The sequence below is a fragment of the Hemitrygon akajei genome, unplaced genomic scaffold (genome assembly GCF_048418815.1).
Source record: "Hemitrygon akajei unplaced genomic scaffold, sHemAka1.3 Scf000085, whole genome shotgun sequence".
Taxonomy (NCBI): domain Eukaryota; kingdom Metazoa; phylum Chordata; class Chondrichthyes; order Myliobatiformes; family Dasyatidae; genus Hemitrygon; species Hemitrygon akajei.
This window is the reverse complement of record NW_027331971.1, coordinates 563,862-579,931: the sequence shown is the minus strand read 5'-3', so window position 1 is coordinate 579,931 and position 16,070 is coordinate 563,862. Positions and strand designations below refer to the sequence as shown.

At 46.1% G+C, this 16,070-nt stretch overlaps 1 protein-coding gene across 1 annotated transcript; it reads right to left on the bottom strand.

Moving 5' to 3' along the window:
* Positions 1 to 721: 721 nt before the first annotated feature.
* On the bottom strand, positions 722 to 14,062 carry LOC140722708 (uncharacterized). Its single transcript, XM_073037403.1, has 4 exons — positions 13,958 to 14,062; positions 12,844 to 13,010; positions 1,275 to 2,762; positions 722 to 790 (listed from the first exon to the last, which is right to left on the bottom strand). Exons 3-4 carry the CDS (start codon positions 2,367 to 2,369, stop codon positions 722 to 724), a joined length of 1,164 nt encoding a protein of 387 aa, XP_072893504.1. The 5' UTR covers positions 2,370 to 2,762; positions 12,844 to 13,010; positions 13,958 to 14,062.
* Between the last annotated feature and the right edge of the window lie 2,008 nt (positions 14,063 to 16,070).

The window sequence follows — 16,070 nt, the reverse complement described above, 5'->3', positions numbered from 1 at the left end:
GAGCAAGGATGGACACACATACAAGTCACCACCGGCAGTCGCTATTAAACGCTGTCACGGGATTTCTATCCTTTCTCCTGGTGCGTCTAAAGGGGTTGTTCCCCAGACCCTCTTTTATCCTTACTCATGGGGTCTCAGATGTCAATCAGGTTGGGATGATGCAATCCCTCAACCAGCCCCCTCCACTCATTCCCTGAGGCCTTCAAATAAATAGTACAGTACTCAATACACAATTCCGTCTCCAAGAGACAATGGCCATTTCCCGTGGCTTTGTATCGCTGAGGGGCCAGGACATTCCAAACCCCCTGTGGATTCTGCGCGTCTTTCTCTCATTTCCTGGGTTTCCTGACCTGAATTAATAGCGATCTTGCGATTCTGAAAAAGGAGGGGGCTACGTTGTACCCTTCAGCCCCTCAGAGTTGGGGCACAGGCGTTACAAAATATAACTCCCAAACTATTAAGCTCGGGGGAAACAAGGCTTAGAGTCTTGAGATGGTAAAGTATGGAAGTTCAGTTCATCCACGGAATAGGTGATGAGAGAGAGATATTTGTAATCCAGGGTAAATGTCGAGAGAAGGCAATTACGTCGAATTCCAAAGGTTCCATTGTGGTGAAACGAGAGAACAGTTGCTGTAGATTTTATGCTTCATCGTTTCAAATCCACATACGAATTATCACCGAAAGTGACTTGTCACAAGGGGTATCGCCTTCAAGTGAATTATCACACCACTCCCAGCCAAGCGTTAACACATAAGTAGTCTTCACAGGATACCCCAAATCCGATCCACACCTATGGATCAAATGAGGTGATAACCACACATTCGATGTATGGTGAATCGATACTTAACCCACCCTTGTGGGCATAGGAAAGCTCTAAACAGTGACCCTTGGCCACTAGTTCCCTGGTTTCGATCCTTCCATTTTTCCTACTTCATCTCCGTCTGACTCTGAGTGTCTGAGTCCTCGGTTAAAACTAAACAAGCTGTGAGCGATGTAAACAAGCTGCAAGCCCGACTGATTTGCCTTCTTAATCACTCTCTCTCTTAAAATGAATGTCCTCAGCAAGCAAAGGCAAGGAATTAATAAGAATGTGAACTGACTGGTGTGCCAGTAGTTGGGATGACTGAATGAATCCTTTCCAACATTCTGTGCAGGTGAATAGCTCAGAATGTGTGAACTGACTGGTGTCTCTGCAGGCTGGAGGACTGAGTGAATCCCTTCCCACAGACTGAGCAGATGAACGGCCACTCCCCAGTGTGAACTTGTTGATGTACCTTCAGTTTAGATGAGATAGTGAATCCCTTCCCACAGACTGAGCAGGTGAATGGCCACTCCCCAGTGTGAACCACCTGATGTACCTTCAGTTGAGATGAGAAAGTGAATCCCTTCCCACAGTCTGAGCAGGTGAACGGCTTCTCCCCAGTGTGAACTCGCTGATGACTCTGTAGGGTGGATGACCGAGTGAATCCCTTCCCACAGACGGAGCAGGTGAATGGCCTCTCCCCAGTGTGAACTCGCTGATGACTCTTCAGGTGAAATGACTGAGTGAATCCCATCCCACAGACTGAGCAGGTGAACGGCTTCTCCCCAGTGTGAACTTTCTGGTGTCTCTGTAGGGTGGATGAATCAGTGAATCTCTTCCCACATTCTGAGCAGGTGAATGGCTTCTCCCCAGTGTGAACTCGCTGGTGTTTCTGGAGGCGGGATGACCGAGTAAATCCCTTCCCGCAGACTGAGCAGGTGAATGGCTTCTCCGCAGTGTGAACTCGCTGGTGTTTCTGGAGGCGGGATGACCGAGTAAATCCCTTCCCGCAGACTGAGCAGGTGAATGGCTTCTCCCCAGTGTGAACTCGCTGGTGTCTCACTAGTATCGATGCCAAAGTGAATCCCTTCCCACAGTCTGAGCAGGTAAACGGCCGCTCCCCGGTGTGAACTCGCTGGTGAGCCATTAGGTCACGTGACTGAGTGAATCCCTTCCCACAGCTTGAGCAGGTGAATGGCATCTCCCCAGTGTGAACATGCCGATGACTCAGCAGGTCAGATGACCGAGTGAATCCCTTCCCACAGACTGAGCAGGTGAACGGCCTCTCCCCAGTGTGAACTCTCTGATGTACCTTCAGTTGGGATGAAGAAGAGAATCCCTTCCCACAGTCTGAGCAGGTGAATGGCCTCTCCCCAGTGTGAACTCTCTGATGTACCTTCAGTTGGAATGAGGAAGAGAATCCCTTCCCACAGTCTGAGCAGGTGAATGGCCTCTCCCCAGTGTGAACACGCTGATGTCTCTGTAGGTGGGATGAGCAAATGAATTCCTTCCCACAGTCCGAGCAAGTAAACGGCCGCTCCCCGGTCTGAACTCGCTGGTGAGCCATCAGGTCAGATGACCGAGTGAATCCTTTCCCAGAAATTCAACAGATGACCAGCTTCTGACTGGTGTGTCCACAGGTGGGATGACAGACTAAATCCTTTCTTACACACAGAACAGGTGAATAACCTTGCCCGGTGTGAACTTGCTGATATACCTTCAGTTGAGATGACTGACTGAATCCATTCCCAATGTCTGAGCAGAAGAATGGGCTCTCCCCTGTGTAAAATGACGGGCGTGCCAGTTGGTCAAATGACTGAGTGAATCCTGCCCCATAGTCTGATCAGGTAGGATGGTCGATTGAACCCCTTGCTTCACTTCTTAAATATCTAGACAGAGACAGCAAAACTGGTGTGCCATGTCTGAGCTTCCGGGAGACAGATTCCTTCTCGTTTTTAACCTGTAAAAAGATTTACAAAATCCATCACTGGGTGTAGGACAACACTTCGGATGAGATTACTTGAGTTGCCAAGGTCTGATCCAGCATCACACTGTTACAGTGAGGTTCCACCCAAGTTGGACAGAGAAATCATCTTCTAACTGGGCACAGTGCTGGTATCTGGAATAACCATCAATTCCCTGATGCTCTTCTTGTTTCTATAGGAATGGGGCATTTCTGCGGTCTCCAATTTGTGCCTTGGCTCAGTTTGGCTCCCTCCATTGGTATTATTCCCTGTTCCTGCTGAGCTGCATGGGTGCCTGGCCACACACTAACTGAAAAATTCTCACACAAATAGTCTTTCTTGACGTGCAGCTGGGATTTTCTTATATGTATTATTAACTTAAAGTGCCACAGTTGTAAAGCCTTATAAAAATTTCTTGCTGAGATGAATGGTTGGTCCGCACAGCTGTTAAAGGCTCTTGCAGAAAAGTACCAACAAAGAAACAGGCCCTTTGGGCTATCTAGCTTGTGCTAAACTATTTAAACTCCCCACTCCCACACCCCTACCATTCAGGTACGTACACAAAACTCCTTAAATGTTGAAATCCAGCTCGCATTCACCATTTGTGTTGGCTGCTCATTCCGCACCCAGATGACCATCTGTGTGAAGAAGTTTCCCCTCATGTTCCCCTTAACATTTCACCTTTCACCCTTAACCCATGGCCTCTGGTTGTAGCTCCACACCATCTCCGTGGTAAAAGTCAGCTTGCATTTTATCTATGCCCCTCTATCACAATCAAATCTCCCCTCAATCTTCTACATTCCAAGAAATAAAGTCCTAACCTGTTCAATTTTTCCTCGTAACCCAAGTCCTCCAGACCTGGCAAAATCCTTGTGAATTTTCTCTGAACTCTCGGAACCTCTTTTACAACTTTCATCTATCTACAGTTGTCAGTGCTTTGGTTCATGAAGGCCAATGGGCTGAAATCTTTCTTTCCATCTCTATCTAACTGTGATACCACTTTTAGTGAATTACAGACTTGTATTCCCAGGTCCCTTTCCTCTACAACACTCCTCAGTGCCCAACCAGTCACTGTGTAAGTACTACCCTGGTAGGTCCTACCAAAGTGCAACACCTCACACTTGTCTGCATTAAATTTCATTTTCCATTTCTCAAACCATTTTTCCAGCTGGTCCAGATCTATAAGCCATGATAGTCTTCCTCGCTGTCCACTACACCCCAATCTTGGTGTCATCCACAAATTTACTGATCCAGTTAACCACACTATCATCCAGATTACTGATATAGATGACAAACAACAACAGATCAAGCACTGATGCCTATGGCACACAACGAGTCACAGGCCTCCAGTCAGAGAGCCAACCATCTGCTACCACACTCTGGCTTCTCCCAAAGCCAGTATCTCGTCCAATTTACTATCTCATCTTGAATGCTGAGTGACTGAACCTTCTTGACCAACCTCCCATATGAGACATTGTCAAGTGCCTTGCCTTCATCCACTTTCCTGATAACTTCCTCGAGAGACTCTATAAGATTGGTGAGCCATGAACTACCAAGCACAAAGCCATGTTGTCTATCCTTAATCAATTCACATCTATCCAAATACTTATATATCCGGTTCCTGCACATAAGTTCCAATAACTTTCCCCCTACTGATGTCAAGCACACCAATGTACAATTTCTTAGTTTATTTTTAGAGCCTTTCTTGAACAGCGGACAACGTTGGTTGTCCTCCAATCCTCCAGTTCCTCACCTGTCACTAAGGATGATTTAAATACCTGTGCTTGGGCCCCGACAACTTCTGCACTTGTCTTCCAAAGGGTCCGAGGGAACAATTTGTCAGGCCCTGGGGATTTATCCATGGCAATTTGCCTTCAGACGGCAAACACTTCCACCTCTGTAATCTGTACAGTGTCCATGAAGATGATGCTGCTTTGCCTCACTTCTATAGACTCTGTGTCCACCTCCTGAGTAAATACGAATGCAGAAAAAATCTCCCCCATCTATTTTGTCTCCTCATACGGATTACCATTCTGATTTTGCAAAGGATTAATTTTTTCCCTTGAAATCTTTTTGCACTTAACATATCTGCAGAATCCATGAGGATTCTCCTTCACCTTGTCTGCTGGGGCAACCTCATGCCTTCTTTCATCAGTGTTCACTTGAATTTCCTGTATCTCATAAGTAGCCCATTTGTTCCTATCTGCCTGTATGCACCTCCTTTTTATTGATCTGGGAGATGAAAACCAAAGGGGTGATAGAGCTGCATGGTGGGGGGTAGGGGTAAGGGGGGTTAAACTAATGTCTCAGGGGGAATGGATGCCTGAATAACAGAACAGATAGTGGAGGTGTTGTGGAGACAGGTGTTGTTCAGACCTCAGACAAGGTCAGGAATGAAAAACGTTGAGCATGGTGCAGTGAATGTGCTGAGCCCTGTATATCTCAATGCAAGGAGCGTGATAGGAAAGGTGGATGTGTTCAGGGAATGGATCAACACCTGGAATTATGACACTAGGATCTGGCAACTGTGGTTTGGGACAGGCTGCTTTATGGCAAAGGTGTGCTTGGTAAGTGGGAGGCCTTCAAAGCGAAATTTTGAAAGTACAAAGCGGGTATGTGCTTGTCAGAATAAAAGGTAAAGATAGAAACTGCAGGGAACCTTGGATTTCAAGAGATATTGAGACCCTGGTGAAGCACAAAATGGAGTTTCATAACAGGGATAGGCAGGCAGGTTCTTATGAAGTATAAAATATACAAGAGAACACATGAGATAAATCAGGATGGCTAAAAGCAGGCATGAGGTTGCCATTGCAGAAAAGATTAATCATCAGGGATTCCAGAGATAGATTAAGAGCAAAAGGATTTTAAGGCACAAAGTTGGTTCTCTGTAAGACCAGAATGGCAATCCACGTATGGAACCAAAGCAGATGGGAGAGATCTGAAATATATTTTCATCTCTATTTACTCAGGAGATGGACAAAGGTTCTATTGAAGTGTGAAAAAGCCACATTAAAATCGTGGACCCTGTACAGATCAAAGAAGAGATGTTATTTCACTGTTCAATATAGATCATTAAGCATAGAAATCTACATCATATTCCAGGCCATTCAGCCTATAATGTTGTGCCAACCACGTAACTTACTCCAGAATGTGCCTAGAATTTCCCTAGCACATAGCCCTCTATTTCTCTAAGCTCCATGTGCCTATGTAAGAGGCTGTTAAAAAACCCTATTGTATCTGCCTCAACCACCACTGCTGGCAGTGGATTGCACACACACACTATTTTCTAGGTAAAAAAACTTACCCTTGCCAACCCCTTGGTAACTATTTCCAAGCACCTTAAAACTATGCCCCCTCGTGTTAGCCATTTCAACCTTGGGGGTAAAACCTCTGGCTATCCACGCGATCAATGCCCCTCATCACTTTATAGCACTTCATGCCTTGTGCAGGAAGGCACAGAGTCGACTGTACTTCCTTAGAAGGTTGGCGTCATTCAATGTCTGCAGTGAGATGCTGAAGATGTTCTATAGGTCAGTTGTTGAGAGCGCCCTCTTCTTTGTGGTGGCGTGTTGGGGAGGAAGCATTAAGAAAAGGGACGCCTCATGTCTTAATAAGCTGGTAAGGAAGGCGGGCTCTGTCGTGGGCAAAGTACTAGAGAGTTTAACATCGGTAGCTGAGGGAAGGGCGCTGAGTAGGCTACGGTCAATTATGGAAAACCCTGAACATCCTCTACATAGCACCATCCAGAGACAGAGAAGCAGTTTCAGCGACAGGTTACTATCGATGCAATGCTCCTCAGACAGGATGAAGAGGTCAATACTCCCCAATGCCATTAGGCTTTACAATTCAACTGCCAGGACTTAAGAACTTTTTTTTAAAGCTATTATTAATGCTTTTTGAGTTAGTGATTTAGATGCATATCATATTATTACTGAGTTAAGTATTGTATGTAATTAGTTTTTGCTACAACAAGTGTATGGGACATTGGAAAAAAGGTTGAATTTCCCCATGGGGATGAATAAAGTATCTATCTATCTATCTATCTATCTAAAAAAGGGTCTAAACATCAGAAAGTAAATTATACATTGCTTTGAGGATCTGTTAGAATTATGAGGGTATAGATAGGGTAAATGCAAACAGCTTTTTCCACTGAGGTTTGGTAGGATGACAACCAGAGGTCATGGGTAAGTGGGGAAGGTGAAAATTTAACGGGAACATTTGGGAAAGCTCTTTAATGAAATGGTCGTGAGAGTGTGGAATGAGATGCCAGTAAAAGTGGTGAATATAAGCCCAGTTTCAACAATAAGAGAAGTTTGATAGATACCTGAATGGTAGGGGCATGAAGGGTGATTGACCAAGTGCAAGTAGTTGCATTAGACAGCTTAAATGTGTTCTCAGCATTGACCAGGTGGGCTAAACAGCCTGTTTCTGTACTGAACTTCTCCATGTTTCTATGACAGAGAAGCTGGCCAAACTTGTAAGGGGAAAGGTAGGAGTGACAACGGAGCAGCAATGGCTGGAGTTTCTGGGAGCAATTCGGGAGCTGAGTGATCGATACATCCTAACGAAGTGGAAGCATTGGAAAGGCAGAATGACACAACCATGGCTGAAATGAGAAGCCAAAACAAACATAAAGACCAAAGAGAGAGCAAACAAAAGAGCAAAACCTATTGGGAAGCTTTTAGAAACCAACAGAAGATGACAAAAAAAAAGTCAGATGAGCTTGCATGGATTTATGATTTGTAGTCATTAATGAGTCTTGGTAGCACCCAACAGTCTGAGGCATTCAGAAGAATAAAATATCCGGGGCCTCAATATCTCTTGAAAACCAAGGTTCCCTGCACCAGGTACCTTTCAACTTTTATTTTGACAGGCACATACAAACTCAACACCCTCAAAATTTCACTTCTGAAGGCCTCCCACTTACCAAGTACTCCTTGGCCAGAAAACAGCCAGTCGCAAACCACACTTGTCAGATCCTTTCTGGTACCATCAAAATTGACCTTTCTCCAATTTAGAATATCAATCCATGGTCCAGATCTCTCTTTTTCCATATTTACTTTTGAATCGCATGGCATTATGATCACTAATTTCTGTCATCAGCCCTGGATCATTTCCTAACAGCTTATTGCACACTTCTACGTCGGGATTCCCTCGCACTGATTAAGGGCACATTTGACAAACTTTACCCCATTTAGTCCTTTTACATTATGGGAGTCCTAGTCAATATATGGAAAGTTAAAATCACTTACTGCATCAAGCTTTGTTTCTTGGCATGGTCTGCGATCTCTCTAAAAATTTGTTCCTCTAAATCCCTCAGACTATTGGGTGCAACAAAGTCCCAATAATGGCTACAATATTGTAATTCCCTGCCCTGAGCTCATCTGGCTTTCCTACGATGCTTCTTGCATTGTGATATACACAGCTCAGCACATTCATCGCACCATGCTCAGCCATTTGATTGCTGACTCCATCTGAGGACTGAACAACTTCAGACCAAGCCTGTAAAGATGGGAATCTGTCCCCCCAGTTTAACTCCCTACTGCTCCAATACTTACCAACTAAATTAGCCAACATGATTAAAACAAATAATATGGATTGGCCTAACAATGACCAAAATCGAATGTGACAAGCTTTGACATATTGTTGGGACCTGACTTTCAAATCCCAATCAACCCTGAAGGGAACTAATATTAAAGGTGAAGATGTTCAGTGGGAAGAAGGACGCGAGAGGGCGATATCTGGGGATCAGAGATGGGAACAAAAACCTAGCAAGGAACAGGTGGGGACAACAACCCGTTTTCAAATTAACAAGCAAGGATGCTTCCTGCCGTGAGTACCACCCCTCAGGAAGAGCCCGACGGAACATTGCAAGTTGCTGGAATTCCAATTCCGTTTATGATTGATATGCCGGCAACCACAACCACTCTCAATCAGGAAATTATATCGGAAAATGGATTCCAGCTATCAAACACTACAATCACTCTGTCTGGGTTCGAAGGCACAGAACACACGTATTCACATACACAGCCACTACAGGTGGAATTCCAGGGGGATTGAGAAAAGCCAGTATTATGCACCCGTCTAGGGACAAAGTTCCCAGTCACATTAGAGAGGTTAAAGGAAGAGAGAACAGTGCATTACTGGCCGAAGTTCCGGATTTCCTTTGGCGACAGACAGGACAGGTGGTTCCCCATACCACCGTGAGGGTTTGCCTTGGGTTCAAGCCAAAGAGCCTAGGGTTCCTTGCCTACACCCTGATGAAACAAGCCTCCAGCACCAAGGGAGGCTGGCCAGACTTGGCCGCATGCCAACTCTGATACTGGAAGGACTCAGGTGAAGACAGGACATCTGGTAAGACACTCTTTTAATATTGACCGAACCCAAGAGGCTGTACCCCATCTCTGGGCAATCTCAGGCCATGAAATTGGCCTTGCTTGTTAATTTCTAAAACTGCCCCCTGTCTGGATCACCATGAAAGAAGGAAAGACTCTCCCATCCACTCTGCAATATCCCCTCAAGCCCGAGGCAATGTTTTATGAGAATGGAAGCCCTTTTGTGGATCCAGCAGGGAAACAATATTCTGGCGATGCGATAGTAACGGACAGTGAAGTAATTGAGCAGGCCTCTTTTGAAGCAGCTGTCTCGTCCAGAAGGCTGAGCTGTTTGCTCTGACTTGTGCCTGTATCCTAGCAACAGATAAAAGTGCGAACAATTACACGGACTCCCGTTATGCATTTGGAGTTGTACATGACTACCGGGCTCTCTGGGAACATGGGGATTCCTGACTTGCTCTGGCCACCCCATTAGTAATGCCTCCTTTGTAAACAACTTACTCACCGCTCAACAGCTACCTCGAGTTTTGGCTATTATTAAATGTGCGGCCCACACCCGCATGGCTAACCAGGTCACTAAACTCAATGCTTCAGCAGATTAGACAGCGAAAAGTGCGGCACAATCCTCGATAGTTGTAGTCTCCTCGGGTTCCCATCAAGCAATCCTCCATGACTCAAGCAGAACGAGTTTGCCACACATGTGGGAGGTACGTACTTTTCAGGGGGACGCCTCTGAGGAGGAGTGCAAGCTGTAGTTCCAGATGGGGTGCCAGAAAGACCCCGACCGAGGTTTCTGGATCACCCCAGCGGGACTGGTTTGTGTTCCTACACAGTTTTTACCTATATTGGTCAATTATGCACACACCTGGAAAAGGAGGGAATGGTTGTTAACCTGCACCCTGCACACCGGGTACGACTCCCTTGACCATTTTCGTGTCTACAAGTTGATGTTACTGAATTGCCTAGAGTACATTGCTATAGATACTGCTTAGTTATTATAGATGCATTTAATAGATGGATTGAAGCTATTCCAACTACCAATAATACTGTTATGACTGTTGTGAAGGTATTATTACAGGATATAATTCCCAGGTACAGCCTGCCAGAGATGCTGAGCTCTGACAATGGCCCACACTTTGTGGCAAAAGCAAGCGAAGGGGTGTGTAACAAACTAGCTATCAAGCAACAATTCCATTGTGTACACCACCCACGGGCCGCTGGCTTAGTGGAAAGTGTCAATGGCACTCTGAAGAGTAAATTGGCCAAACTAACAGCGGAGACTGGACTCACTCGGTTGAAGGTCGTATTGCTAGCCTATTCTACATGAGGGTTACCCCACAGGGGAAAAGAGGGCTGTCACCAGCTGAAATCATGTATGGACGGCCCATGAGGACACCCTGGGGACTTGTGTACCATTGCTCCCAGAAAGTCTACCAGCAAAATTGGATTTGCATACCCTAGGGGAAGTGATGGGGAAATATATATGCCAGCCAACCAAAATTCTCCAAGCATTACATTCACAGGTACGACAGGCTTACAAGGAAGAGAACCACCCCACAGAGAGGAGTGACTATCCCACCCTAGAACCTGGGAATTTTGTCCTGACCAAGAACTAGGATTGAAGGAAACTCAGACCTTGGTGGAGAGGACCATATTAGGTGTTACTGACCACTCCCACGGCTCTGAGACTGAAGGGGCAATCTCGGTGGATACATCGAACAGACTACAAACGTGTTACTGAAGTAACTGAGTAGAAGGACTCTCTCAAACGAAAGGAAAAAGTATTGGTTGATAGTGGTGTGACAAACCTCTAGGTTTCTTGCCATGGACTGTCATTTTAAGAGAGAGTGCCTGAGTGACGTCAGCCGCTGGCTTTCTCGGCTCCTGTTTGATTCTTACTGAGAGAGAGGGAGGGGTGGAACTATTTGCTTACACTTGCTCACAGCTTGTGTTTACATAGCTCACAGTTTGCTTTATTTAAGCAAGGACAGTCAGAGACAGACAGTCAGATGGAGAGAAAGAAAGAAGATGGAAGGTTCGAAACAAAGGACCTAGTGGCCGAACTTCGGTGTTTGAACTCTCCTGTGCCCACAAGGGTGGGTTGATTATTGATCCAGCAAATACCTGGAAAATACCTGAGGAGGAAGGTAAAGTTGCGCGAGCGCGGGCTTTAAAAAGCGACCCACTTTCAGGAGCGGGCAGTGTCGATGCGGGCAGCGGAGTGCGCAGGAGCAGAGTGCTGGGTTTTGGCTCAGCGGGCTTCGGCGCAAGAGGACTTTGGCAAGAAGCCTGCTCTTCATTTATTCTGACTAATCTGGGATCAGGTAATGGGGGAGACGGTTCGAGCAGTGGTGTGCTCCGTATGCAGTATGTGGGAGGTCAGGGTCAACACAGTTGTCCCTGATGACCACACCTGCAATAGGTGCATCCAGCTTCAGCTCATATCAGATCGAGTTAGGGAATTGGAGCAGGAGCTGGATGAACTACGGATCATTCGGGAGGCAGAGGCAGAGATAGATAAGAGTTATCGGGAGGCAGTCACACCGAAAGGACAGGAGGTAGGCAAATGGGTGACAGTCAAGAGAGGCAGGGGGAGCAGACAGAGAGTGAAGAGCACCCCAGTGGCCATTCCCATCAGAAATAAGTATACCGTTTTGGATACTGTTGGTGGGGATGTCCTACCAGGAACAAGCTGCAGTGGTCCTGTCTCTGGCACTGAGGTTGGACCCGCGACTAGGAAGGGGAGGAGGGAAGAGAAGAGAGCAGTAATGATAGGGGATTCTATAGTCAGGGGGGTGGACAGGAGATTTTGTGGGGAAGATCGGGAGTCTCGGATGGTATGTTGCTTCCCTGGTGCCGGTGCCCGAGACATCTCAGATCGGGTACAGGTTATTCAGTGGATTTCTGTTACTTGGGCCTTTGTTTCTGTCAGGGCCCCTGCAGTATTGTGGCCAGCTCCTCAAGTGCTGTAGCCAAATTGATTATCTCTGGTGGATTCCTGGCTACTCCATAGGAGAGAAATGCTGTACACGGTTGCTTTCAAAAATTACTGCTTTGTTGATCATGTAATGATCAAAAGGAGGGAGTGGTAAAGTATGTAAAAGGGTTAACACTTCCTTAAACAATAGCCGCCTGTTCTTCTGAAAGAAATTGCTGATGATCAGCCAATGTACTAAGCCATGCTGAGGCATATTTCTTCTTGAGGGTAGCTAGCTAGGGTTTCTGGATGTTTATCTGAATTGTGCTCTCATGCATAGAGATAGGACAGCTTCAGTCTGTTCTTTGTGTGTAAGCCATTATGACTATTTTGTAATTTATCTTAAGGGGCTGTAATATAGCAAATAACTTTGGCTCCAGCCTGCCTTGTGTGGTGGGTATCTGGACAGATATATCTGTGGTGTAAGGGGAATTGTTAGTCAGTTAGTGGATTGGGCGGGAACAGTCATAGACTGTTCCTGTTTGAGCGACTAACTGAGTAAGCCCCGGGCGCTTGGAATAAAGAGTTTGTATTTATATGGTCTCTGAGTGACTTTTTCCAGATTCGACTTCCACAGAATGGGAGTGGTTTTAAAGGACTGGGCTGCTGGAAGCACATTACCAGACCTGGAGTGATTGCAACTGGATCTGACAGAGGCATAACTGGTTCCTCTGGGCACATTCAGTCTCACTCCAACTATTTCCTACCTTCCTTTTACAGGTATGTAATGTCTAAAGGACCAGTGTTTCAGTAAATGAGACTCACCAAACTTTCTCCTGACTGAATCACTGGATTCTCTGAGTCAGATGGGTTCTCTCCAGTTGATGCTCTCAATCCTCGGGCAGGTTCACTTGTTGATGTTCCACTGTCTTCAGTTGTGGTTTGCTTCCAGTTGGGTTTTTCTTCCAATAAATCTCTCACCACAGGTCTAACTTTAACATGAAAGATAATGAAGCACATTGACAATAGAAAGGAGAACCAAACATTTCTGCTTAATGTTACTAAGAGCAAAACTCACTGAGATTTAAATGTTGAAGGTAGATATAATGATCTCAGTGAACAATCTTTTATTGTCCCTCACACGTCACAAAACGATATGGGATAAGAAGGAGCCATCATTCAGTTATGGTCAGACATAAGACACAGATACAGAATTAGGTGATTCGATCAATCTGGTCTGCCCCACCACTCAACCATGGCTGATTTTCATTCCAACACCATATTCCTGCCTTCCTCCTGTTACCCTGAAACTACTTAGCAATCATCAATATATTAATCTCTGTCATAAACATACCCAAATGGCAGCCTCAACCACCCTCTACAGCAACAAATTCCATAAATCAGACATCCTTTGGCTGAAGAAATTTTCTCACCTCAATTTTAAAGGGAAGCATCTTTATTCTGAGCCTGTGCTGTCAGATCACAGATTCTCTGTCTAATGGAAACATCCTCTCCATGTCCACTGTATCCAGGCTTTTCAGCATTCGGTAGGTTTACTTAACCATACATCCCTCCACCACCCCCCACTCTGAACTCTATTGAACACAAGTCCATAACCATCAAATACTTTTCATACATAAAGCCGATCATTCCTGAGATTATTCTTGTAAACATTGTTAGCAACACACCACGTGATCGTGCGTCACAAAGCAGATCTGCGGCGCACAGCCTCACGTGACCTGTTGGCGGGACGTCCGTTTCAATTCTGAGGAAATAGGCAGCTTGGGCTCCTGGTTTGGATCGCTCAATGCATATTCAGTGAAGTCCACACATTTCTGACGAGCCCAGATAACTGGGTACTAAATGAGTAACTGGCCCTCAGTTCGGGGCTCAAGGCCAATATCGGATCTCCCCGCCCGGGCTCGGTCTCAATACTCACCGATGGGAAAATGATATCTTCGGCCCGCAGACAGTGATCCCGAATCCGCGGAACGGCGCCCGCCTGGAGACTGTGAGCATGCGCAAAGTGATTGGTGCATCATCCGGAGGGCGGGGCCTCGGCAGCGACGCAGAGATGCTGCCCATCTGTGGTTAAATGGAGGGGAAAAATGAGATCACGTGACTCCTCCTTCCCGCCCCCGGGCAGTGACTCCAGCTAGCCATTACTCTGTGGAAAGAAGCAAACTTGCCACTCACATCTCCTCTCACCCTAAATGTAGATAGATAGATAGATAGATACTTTATTCATCCCATGGGGAAATTCAACATTTTTTCCAAATGTCCCATACACTTGTTGTAGCAAAAACTCATTACATACAATACTTAACTCAGTAATAATATGATATGCATCTAAATCACTAACTCAAAAAGCATTAATAATAGCTTTAAAAAAAAAAAGTTCTTAAGTCCTGGCAGTTGAATTGTAAAGCCTAATGGCATTGGGGAGTATTGACCTCTTCATCCTGTCTGAGGAGCATTGCATCAACAGTAACCTGTCGCTGAAACTGCTTCTCTGTCTCTGGATGGTGCTATGTAGAGGATGTTCAGGGTTTTCCATAATTGACCGTAGCCTACTCAGCGCCCTTCGCTCAGCTACCGATGTTAAACTCTCCAGTACTTTGCCCACGACAGAGCCCGCCTTCCTTATCAGCTTATTAAGACGTGAGGCGTCCTTCTTCTTAATGCTTCCTCCCCAACACGCCACCACAAAGAAGAGGGCGCTCTCAACAACTGACCTATAGAACATCATCAGCATCTCACTGCAGACATTGAATGACGCCAACCTTCTAAGGAAGTACAGTCGACTCTGTGCCTTCCTGCACAAGGCATCTGTGTTGGCAGTCCAGTCTAGCTTCTCGTCCAACTGTACTCCCAGATACTTGTAGGTCTTAACCTGCTCCACACATTCTCCATTAATGATCACTGGCTCCATATGAGGCCTAGATCTCCTAAAGTCCACCACCATCTCCTTGGTCTTGGTGACATTGAGACGCAGGTAGTTTGAGTTGCACCATATCACAAAGTCCTGTATCAGTTTCCTATACTCCTCCTCCTGTCCATTCCTGACACACCCCACTATGGCCGTGTCATCAGCGAACTTCTGCACATGGCAGGACTCCGAGTTATATTGCAAGTCAGATGTGTACAGGGTGAACAGGACCGGAGAGAGTACGTTCCCTGTGGCGCTCCTGTGCTGCTGACCACTGTGTCAGACCTACAGTCTCCCAACCGCACATACTGAGGTCTATCTATCAAGTAGTCCACTATCCAATCCACCATGTGAGAGTCTACTCCCATCTCCGTTAGTTTGTGCTTTAAGATCTTGGGCTGGATGGTGTTAAAGGCACTAGAGAAGTCAAGGAATGTAATCCTCACAGCACAACTGACCCCATCTAGGTGAGAGAGTGATTTGTGCAGCAAATACGTGATAGCATCCTCCACTCCCACCTTCTCCTTATACGCAAACTGAAGCGGATCCCGGGCGTGCCTGGTTTGTGGCCTCAGATTCTGTATTATCAGCCGCTCCATGGTCTTCATCACGTGCGACGTCAAGGCAACAGGTCTGAAGTCATTCAACTCCTTTGGTTGTGGTTTCTTCGGTACCGGGACAATACAAGATGTTTTCCACTGTCTGGGTACTCTTCTCTGATCTAGACTCATGTTGAAGATGCGCTGTAGTGGTTCTCCCAGTTCAGTTGCACAGGCCCTCAGTAATCGTGGGGAAACTCCATCCGGTCCAGCCGCCTTGCTGGTACAGATCTTCCTCAGTTGACCTTTCACCTGTGCAGCCGTAAACCTGGGCGTGGGCCAGGTCTCCTGTGAGTGGATATTTTCCTGTGAGGGAAGTAAGCCTGGTGTGGAGTTCTGCAGTGAGGGTGAGATTGTGCTGTCGAACCTATTGAAGAAGTTGTTCAGCTGGTTCGCTTTCTCCACATCTCCACTTATGTTTGCCCCCCGCTTTGCACCACATCCGGTGATGATCTTCATCCCATCCCACACCTCCTTCATGCTTTTTTCCTGCAGCTTTTGTTCTAACTTTCTCCTATACTGCT